The sequence below is a fragment of the Etheostoma cragini genome, chromosome 22, assembly GCF_013103735.1.
Source record: "Etheostoma cragini isolate CJK2018 chromosome 22, CSU_Ecrag_1.0, whole genome shotgun sequence".
Classification (NCBI taxonomy): domain Eukaryota; kingdom Metazoa; phylum Chordata; class Actinopteri; order Perciformes; family Percidae; genus Etheostoma; species Etheostoma cragini.
The window spans coordinates 14,007,162-14,016,888 of NC_048428.1; the positions used below are offsets into that span (position 1 = coordinate 14,007,162).

General features: G+C 40.2%; 2 protein-coding genes across 3 annotated transcripts in view; one reads left to right on the forward strand and one right to left on the reverse strand.

The window, feature by feature from the left end:
- plcd1a (phospholipase C, delta 1a) overlaps positions 1-9,727 on the reverse strand; it is a 32,538-nt gene that overhangs the window by 3,087 nt on the left and 19,724 nt on the right. The window lies entirely within an intron of this gene.
- vill (villin-like) overlaps positions 3-9,727 on the forward strand; it is a 14,321-nt gene continuing 4,596 nt past the window's right edge. For both annotated transcript variants that reach the window (XM_034861650.1, XM_034861651.1), the window contains exons 1-17: positions 3-218; positions 1,400-1,438; positions 4,462-4,545; positions 4,628-4,702; positions 4,828-5,027; positions 5,462-5,570; positions 5,884-5,994; positions 6,649-6,854; positions 6,959-7,037; positions 7,131-7,229; positions 7,388-7,541; positions 7,784-7,884; positions 8,018-8,155; positions 8,269-8,427; positions 8,637-8,816; positions 8,944-9,089; positions 9,319-9,463. In XM_034861650.1, coding sequence (XP_034717541.1) covers positions 174-218; positions 1,400-1,438; positions 4,462-4,545; positions 4,628-4,702; positions 4,828-5,027; positions 5,462-5,570; positions 5,884-5,994; positions 6,649-6,854; positions 6,959-7,037; positions 7,131-7,229; positions 7,388-7,541; positions 7,784-7,884; positions 8,018-8,155; positions 8,269-8,427; positions 8,637-8,816; positions 8,944-9,089; positions 9,319-9,463 — 2,070 coding nt within the window. In that variant the 5' untranslated portion in view covers positions 3-173. The remainder of the gene's footprint in view (positions 219-1,399; positions 1,439-4,461; positions 4,546-4,627; positions 4,703-4,827; positions 5,028-5,461; positions 5,571-5,883; positions 5,995-6,648; positions 6,855-6,958; positions 7,038-7,130; positions 7,230-7,387; positions 7,542-7,783; positions 7,885-8,017; positions 8,156-8,268; positions 8,428-8,636; positions 8,817-8,943; positions 9,090-9,318; positions 9,464-9,727) is intronic.

Here is a 9,727-nt window from a genome sequence, read left to right on the forward strand (position 1 = left end):
CAGCCACTTTAACTGAAGCCGCTTTAACTGCAACAGTGGATTAGGCATTACAGGGCATACTGTTCAAGCCTCAAGAACTCTTGCAGAGACCTTTTTCTGTTAATCTTCCACTTGTCTCTCAGCTACGTGCGGACTGACGTTTAACACGTTGTTGAAATGATCACATTGTCATAATGGAGCCCAGAATTGAATCCAAGCATGAAAAGCTGTGGTCAAAGGTAAGAAAATCATTCAGCCTGTTGAATTGAAGCTGTTTGTTAGCAAGAAAACCAGGTTAGTTAGGTAACAATTTGTTTTTCAGATTTTCTGGCAGGGATTGTGTGAACTATATAAGACAAAGACAAGTGTAATAGATGGATCCCTAAACAGAAAACAGCTGGGAGCCTCATCCATGATTCAGGCACTGACTGCTACGTGCAACAGAAGATGTTTACAGATTGTTTACACAGTTTGGGATATTTGGAATGACAGCAGAAGCAGGGTTTTATGCTTTTGGTACCAGAGCCTTGGTTTTGTGATTTGTCAGTTTCAAGGTTATCCTTCGCTGTAAAAACAACTCACCCATAATTAATTCCTCTAGCATATTTCCTTACAATTCAGTGTTGGGAGTATGGATTAACATCCACCTCTGTAAAGACTCTTCTTGTCTTAATACTTCAAAAGAAAGTGTGCAAATCACATTGAATACAGCATGTTAATACATCTCCACATTTAGCAAACAAATGTAAACACAAGCTGCCAATACTTCCTCTTTTGGGAGATCAGAGCTGTAAACCTTCAATAATGTCAAGCTTTCCATTCCTGTGAGTAGGCACAGAATGAGAGACTCAGCCACAGAAAGCCTTTTGATTCCTTTCCAATACCACTCGGAGCTCCTTGAGTCCAATTCCCCCATCAGCTAGATGTAACAGTTGTAGAATGAATAATTGGTGTCAAGTGGCCCCTGTAATGCCCGCTGTGCTGCTATGGGCTCAGCCGAACATAAACACAACTCTGGCTGGCTACTTGAAGCACAATCAGGGTTAGCAATTAACAACAATTATATCTCACTTCAGTTAAGGATGATTTCTTCAAGCCTTGACTTTGGGCTACATTTCGCAAGTGTAGCTCCTTAATTCATCCTTAAACCAAGCCAGAATCTCCACTTCTGAACACTTTTTTTCCTCTTTTTTTTTAGAAGGGGCTGGAAAACAATGTAGGAAGAGGCGTATTTAAAGTGGTTACAGTGTAAATATTGAGGCAGGAAATTGCAGGTGTGTTCAAACCAGGGTGTGGAGACAAATATCCTACACCCAGCCTTCTCTGCCCCACACACTCCAGATTGTACACAGGAGGGAAATCCAGTGGTACTTTATTGCAAGAAGACTATAATTTACTAATCTACCTCCACAACTTCTAGGAGACATCGAGGACTTCGCTCCGCCAGACACAACATAAGGTATGATCCATACTTTTATTTTGGTGACATATATCACTAGATTGTTTTTTGGCTTTTGGTTTTTAATCTCTTCATAGATTCGGCTACCTTTACATGAATCAAAGCGGTTTGCATTGAATAAGATCTTTATTATCATATTTGTTGAAGAAAATCTTTCAAACGCTGCTTTTAATCCTACATTGTGTCCTATCAAATAGAATAGCAGGTATTCAGAGCATTAACAAAGCTTATTGTTGATGCCTAGTCAATGCACACCGCAGGTTAATTGAAGTGTAACCCGTCTTTCCTGTCACAGTAATGGATGTAATGCTTGTCTTCAATTGATCTTTTCAGGAAATATTTGTTTTCATATATTTTGAATACATCTGGTTGCAGAACACAATGGTTGTTTTTTCTTCACAACAGAGTTGCCACGACAGCCATATCTGGCAAAAAGAAAACGCCGCCACCTAGTCAAGTAATAAAGTCAACAAATCAAAATTATTAATGAATTCCCCACCCAGAATTTTTTTTTAAAGTTCATGCAGGAAATTATTAACAAAATTGAGATAATAAACTAACTTGTGGTTATTTCCTCACAAATAACCTAAAAAGCTAAGAATAGAATCCTGCTCTCCAAATGTATAGTTAATTCAAATAATAAAAACTATGTGCTACTGTGGGAAACTGTGATTCTAGTTACAGTTTGATATGTGCAGTAGCCATGGGTGCGGCCTCTACTCATAGATAATACATGGTCAATAGATGTTTGATTCAGTCAATGAGGAATTCGATGATGAATGGTTTTCATTCTTTCTAAAATTTTAATAATGTAACATTTCCAAACTTTGTAAACATTTGAATAATTATTTTATTCATTTGAATGGGACCATAAATAACATTGGACATAAATGTTACTATTACAAATGTTTTTTCATTATAAATCGTTTTTTTAAACATACATACAAACAATGGCAGAACAGCACTAAAAAAGCCGGACTGTTAATACAAAATTATACATAAGGCATGATTACGACAGCACATTTTATCCTTCACTACGGTGCAAGGATGAAATGAGGCGGCTGTGGCTCAGTGGTAGAGTGGTTGCCTGCCAATCGGAAGGTTGGCGGTTCGATCCCCGCCGCTGCAGTCATTGTCGAAGTGACACACCCTTGCTTAATTTAGTACGCTCAGGAGTGAAGCTGCTACAACCCCACTTGGACACAGATTATGGTGACTAATGTTAGCAACTCTGGCCACTGTAACACTATGCTTTAGCATTTAGCGTTAACTTAGCTCTCCCATAATTGTTACATTTGGCTGTGGCTACAATTTACAGAACTTCAACTCTTTATGTATTATACGTAAGACACAGCAAAAATGTTAAGCCCAAAGCCTGTAACGTTATTTAAATCTCAACCCTTTTTTTCTGTTTGTTCTGTGTCACCTCTTTTTATCTGATAACCTGTGAGCCTTGATAATATTAATAAAGGGTGTGGTTGACATCCTGGTAAAGTACAACTTTCTCACCTTACCTTACACCACCCAATCCATCAATCACTGCCCAGCCAGAACTTTTATTCCTACACCTGTAGAAAAGATTAAACTGGTGTATGAGCCATTGAATTATAGCTGGGTTATTTCCCTTGAGATTGACTGCAACCACAGCTCCCCCAGCTTTTTTGCCAATCACATCAATCATGCGTGGACCCTGCATTTGCTTTTGTGATATGTTGCCCGCAGCATCCCACCGAGTCTGTTTCCACACAGCGTGTCACCGCTAAGCCTACATTCTCGGCTCAGCTTGTGATACAATGTGTTTGCTTATCAGTGCTGTTGTTTCTGATATCTCAGTCAAGAGGCTGTTTAAGCACCACTGATTGCAGAACTTGCATGTTGCCATGGCGGCAAGCTGACAGTCATTACGGGGATTAGAAGTGTTTCGCTGTCAGAGATCCAATCTTCTGAAATGGTTCACTTGTCACTTTTTCAAAAATCTGTTTCCAGTGAAAAGATAGTGAACTCAGAGGATGAGGGATGAGGAGGAGGCTTCAAAAATGCAATATTTTTCTGTTAAAGTACTTGGGAGGAGTTGCGCTTCAATATGTGTTTTATAATATGCTGTTTAAGGTTCTAACACATGCTTAATACTGTTAGACCATAAGCAGTAGTGGTAGAAGCGTTCAAATCTTCTCAAAGTAGTTTCCTTCATCTTTACTGAGCATTTCTCAGGTCATTGTTTTGGTTTTCACTCCCAACTTTCTTGTTTTGATTCATTTTCACAGCAGGTACCCTTTTTCTTTAGCGGAAATGCAAAAAAAAAAAACAGCTATACGCTACCTGCCCAGCACCAAACAGCATACAAAGTTACATGACTGAACATAGTGGAGCCTTTAGCAGCTAAAGAGACAATATTTCCCTCAGGAGTTGGTGGCGACCTAAACAGAGCTAAAAAAAAGTGAGGATTGGACTATTGGCCAGAAGCATGACTCCAAATGAATGCTAATGTTTTTTTGTATCTGCTTGATGTACTTAATTATGGTAAACATTTAGAAGTATTAGAAGAAAAACAAAGTATCAAAAGTACTTGCTAATGCAGAAATAGGGCCCCTGTTGAAGTTATTGTTAAATATTAATTTGAAAGAAACATTTTTTGTTGTAGTTGGTTGAGGTAGAACTCAACTTCAATGAATGAATTCAATGGTTTCAGTTTTAACAACACATCTTATGAACTCATCACATGGTTTTGTATGTAAGATCTTAGTCTGCAAAGTATAGCTGTTGCCAAATCATTATGGTGAAGTAATAGTACAGTATTCACATGAAAAGTAGTAAAAAAGTCTAAAGTAGCTCAAAATGAATCACTGTAATAAAAGGAAAAAAATATGTTGGAAGTTTCTGTATAACTTTTAGTTGTACATCTACTTAAATGTGTCTTTTTGCATAAATCACATGTAAACATTTATTTTTCTTTATTATAAGATGAATAGTTCAACACAATGGTATTCTCCCTGTCTCTTGCTTTACATGTGTGTTTGTTTCAGTTCAGCAGAATGATGACTGATGACAATCAAGACACATTTAGAAATGTCAACAGACAGCCAGGCCTGCAGATATGGACCATCAATGTAAGTCAGCCCTTGAACAATTATCATATTACTGTCTATGTGGACATTACCTGAAACACGTTTTTATTATTTTCTCATTTAGAACATGCAGATGGTGCCTGTTCCAGCCCAAGGCTTTGGTAACTTTTTTGAGGGAGACTGTTACATTGTTCTTAACGTAAGTGCAATGCTGGCTATTTCACAAAGAGGCTCAACAACACTAATGAGGTGTACGTGATTTAAACATGCCTTGATCGTGTGTGTGCAAGTGTGAGTCTTGGATCTTCTGTGTTTTTTCACTAGATAAATCAGAGCAAGGGCTCAGGCCAGTCAGCTGATATCCACTACTGGATAGGGAACTCCTCCTCTCAGGATGAGCAAGGTGCAGCAGCCATCTACGTCACCAAGCTGGACGAGCACCTGGATGGGAGTCCAGTCCAGCACAGGGAGGTGCAGGGTAACGAGTCACCGCTGTTCAGGAGCTACTTCAAAAATGGCCTCATGTGAGTCACTGATAAAGGGTTGGTGTGTGACCTAGAAGGGGGTGGTGAGCAAATAAAGAAAGGGAGAGACACACAAACGCACACACATGCACAAACACACACACACACACTCACACAAACGCAAACACACACTTGTGCTGTAATCTTCCTAAAACATGGCTTACAACAGTAATCCCTCTGCATGAAATCATTATTACACAAATTAAACTTGTTTTGTTGAGGCTTAGCAAAGAAAAGCAATTTTGTCTCTCGCAGTTTATTAACTTATGACTTTTCGTGGTGTTTTTGCTTCAAGGTTATGTAACATTGAGGTTAAACTTCAAAATTAACAAAACAAGAGTTCACTCAGGTGCTTTTACAATCACCCCCCTTCATGTGTGTGCTTCAGTTTTATGATGCTTGAACTTTGGTAATGTTCGCTGATCTCTCCACAGTTACAAGAAGGGTGGAGTGGCCTCAGGTTTTCAACATGTTGACACAAATGTCTACAACATCCTGCGACTGCTACACGTCAAAGGGAGGAAGCATGTCACAGCGACAGAGGTATAATACAAGGGTGATGACAGGATTGCCCTGTACCTCCCACTGGAGCTATCACAGGCTTCACGCAGCCACGCTCCAAGGGGTGTTGACACTCCCTCTTAAACAAATTATGGCATGCTTGTTGCCATAGCTGTCCAAGTAGGTGTTAATTGGTGGAGGAGTGCTATGTCTGTGTGGTATTTGAATAATATTTTCCTATGCGTACATTCGTTTCTCAGAATGTTTTTGTTTTGTTTTATGACAGCATGTACTGTACATTTGTATAGAGGTTTATAAGTCTCCATCTTGTTAAATTTTGTGTGCATGTGTACAGGTGGAGATGTCATGGAACAGCTTTAACACTGGAGATATATTCCTGTTGGATATGGGAAAAGCCATAGTGCAGTGGAACGGCCCCCAGAGCAACAGGAGAGAGAAGCTCAAGGTAATCCTTCACTCTGATTGGTTGTGAAAGAGCAGATGTGGAAGAAGTACTCAGGGCAGTTACTTAAGTAAAAGGAATAGTGTAAGTTTTGCATTCAACTGTTTACTTTAATAAAAGTACAAAAGTATAAGCAACAAAATATACTCTAGGTATCAAAAGTATTCATATTATGAATGTACTAACACGTAAGTAGCATGCTGGTCGAGGTGGAGTACATTTTAAATTCTGAACAACAAATTATGTTTTAGAAAATGATCATATGTTTTCTTGATCACATGATCATGCGTAAATCCTAACCTGCAAAGAACAATAGCCGTCATGTAAATGTAGTGAAGTAAAAGTTTGAAGTAGCATCAAATAAAAGTATTCAAGTAAGTTACAAGAACTTCACAATGGAAGTGTTAGGAAGTGTAGGTAGCATTGTTTAGCAACAAATGTATGATTTTGATTCATTTGTAGGTAAAGTCTCAGTGTAATGATAATAAAGTCAAACTTGCATTCCTTATGAAGTCTGTGACGATTAATAAAAACAAGTGCATTTTAATGGTAAAACAATACAAAGCCAAATAACTCAAAACAACATTTAAGCCAGATCTTTGTACACACATTGACCTCATGCAAACATATTTTCTCTCCCCTCTCCTTTTTCTGAAGGCCGTCTTGTTGGCTCAGGACATAAGGGACAGGGAGAGAGGAGGTCGAGCTCAGATTGGTCTGGTGGAGGGCAGCGATGAGCAGGCTTCTCCAGAGCTCATGAAAGTCATGATGGCAGTGCTCGGCCCAAGAACTGGGCAGCTGAAGGAAGCCGTTCCTGATGAAGAACCTGACCATGTCCAAAACACCAATGTCAGACTCTACCAGTAAGGACTTTTTCTTAGGCCGTTGCATAATTGCTGCAACATGAAATCAACATTTCAGACATTTAATAAATACAAACATTGTTTTTGCTTGTGTTTCCCCTCAGTGTTTTTGAAAATAGCGGGAATCTAGTGGTTCAAGAAGTGGCCACGCAGCCTCTAACGCAAGATCTGTTGCACTCCTCTGTAATTCTCTTTCATCCTTTGAACAAGTTCTTTAGAGACTGTTATCATGGGCCCTGTTTCATTGTTCATTGTTTCTTTCTCTCTCACTGTCAGGACTGCTACATCGTGGACCAGAGAGGCTCTAATGTGATGGTGTGGAAAGGAAAACAGTCCTCCAAGGAAGAGCGGCAAGAAGCTCTTAACAGGGCAGTGGTGAGTTAAACAGCACAATGTACATATGTACAGTAACAAGTGGGGCTGAAGCAATGCTCACTCTACACAAATTTCCCTTAACAGATTTTCTATGTATCATACTTTATTATTATTTAATATAACGGTTCATGGTAATCATTTATCATCTTTTCTACCAGGGCTACATCAAAGCCAAGAACTACCCATCCAGCACCAGTGTGGATGTGATGTCCGAGGGGGGAGAGTCAGCAATGTTCAAGCACTTGTTTAAATCCTGGAGAGACAAAGGGCAAACTCAGGGTCTTGGTACCACCTACAGCTTGGGAAAGCTAGGTAACATCAATACATGACCTTTAATTAATCCACATCTGGGTCAGATAGCTTTCAGAAGTCAACATTTTTAGTCTGCTTCTTTCCACAATAAAATAGTAAATTGTAGTTAATTTTTATTTAATTTGAGCAGTTTTAATATAACAAAGTTATTTTACAATTTCATGATTAGATATATTGTTTGTATGTGTTTAATTCGCATTTTTTGAAATGTCTTATTTGCTTGTTTGATACCAAACATACAGCAAAGGTAGACCAAGTAAAGTTTGATACGATGGAGCTCCACGCACGTCCGGAACTGGCAGCTCAGCAGCGCATGGTGGATGATGCCTCTGGAGATGTTAAGGTGAGGAAACTTTGTCTGAAGACAAAATACACAAAACACAGAAAGGGAGACAGACTTCATCTTCAATGACAGAGCTGCTCTGCATCATGAGAGGAAAGAATGCTAACACAATTTACATTTACAAAATATTTAGGTGTGGCGCATTGAGAACTTGGAGTTGGCTGAAGTAAATCCAAATACGTATGGACAGTTTTATGGAGGAGACTGCTACTTGGTGCTGTACACATATCAAAGATCAAACCAGAAGCAGTACATACTCTACATGTGGCAGGTCAGTATCATCACAATAGGAATATTTCCTTTTTATTTTGCATCTCTTATGAATAAAAAACAACAACAACAACACTATTCTGTATTAACTTGATTTGATGATTCTTACACCAGGGCCGTCATGCCACTAAAGATGAGATAACAGCTTGCGCCTTCCAGGCTGTCAATATTGATAACAAGTACAATGGAGCCCCGGTCCAGGTCAGGGTGGTCATGGGAAAGGAGCCTCGCCATTTCCTTGCTATTTTCAAAGGCAAACTCATCATCTTTGAGGTGCGATTTTTTCACACTGAATATTTATTTTTTGATGGAGTAAAAATGCTCAAGTGCAAAAAAAAAGACTTGACTGAAGGCTAGATGAATTATTACTGCAATAAGAAAATGTTTAATTTCTTAAAAGTGATCAAGACATCATAAAGACGGGAATCCTACATTGTCTCTCCCGTATTACTGCATGTGTGTTTGTGTGTGTGTGTCTTTAGGGTGGTACAGGCCGACCTGGCGTGGTCTCCCCTGACGGAGGTGCCAGGCTCTTCCAGGTCAGAGGGACTAATGAGCTGAACTCCAAGGCCACTGAAGTGCCGGCACGGGCCTCATCTCTCAACACCAACGATGTTTTCCTGCTGAAGACAGACCATATAATTTACCTGTGGTATGGAAAGGTACAAGCTTTGTTATGGAACACAATAACAAGCTGAAAAAGCCTCCCATGAAAACAGGAATTGTGTTTGTGTTTGCATTTTCACACAAATCTGTGTTTGTTTAATGTGTGCTTCTGTCTGTCTCCAGGGCTGCAGCGGGGATGAGAGGGTGATAGGGAGAGCGATGTCTGATGTGCTGTCCAAGCAGGACAAGCAGGTGGTGATGGAGGGCCAGGAGCCAGCTGAATTCTGGGTAGCTGTGGGAGGAAAGGCTCCCTATGCCAGTGACAAGAGGTACACATAGACAGTAGCAATATCCCACTTGTGAATCAGGCTTTTTTGTATATTCTAGCAATCTCAAGAGAAATCGGACTGGTTTGGTTGCTTCACCCGGGCCTTGTTGTTCTCTATACACACACACACACACACACACACACACACACACACACACACACACACACACACACACACACACACACACAGCAGCAGATTATACAGTTGTGTGAGCTCTGTGTTGTTTCAGACTGCAGAGGGAGGAGCCTCCTCACAGTCCCCGGCTGTTTGAATGCTCCAATCAGACAGGTCAGTTCAGAATGACCGAGGTGGATGATTTTGCCCAGAGCGACTTGGACGAGGAGGATGTAATGCTGCTGGACACCTGGGAGGAGGTGAGAGGCAGTGGTGGATTGAGGGCACCAGCACATAGAAAGTTTTAAAGCTCCTATGACATGCTGCTTTTTGGATGCTTTTATATAGACCTTAGTGGTCCCCTAATACTGTTTCTGAAGTTAGTCTTTCCGAAATTTAGCCTTGGTGCAGAATTACAGCCAGTAGAGCCAGTCCCACAATGAGCTTTCCTTAGGATGTGCCATTTCTGTGTTTGTAGCTTTGAATGCTATTGAGAAGGAGAGAGGGGGGGGGGGGGGGGGGGG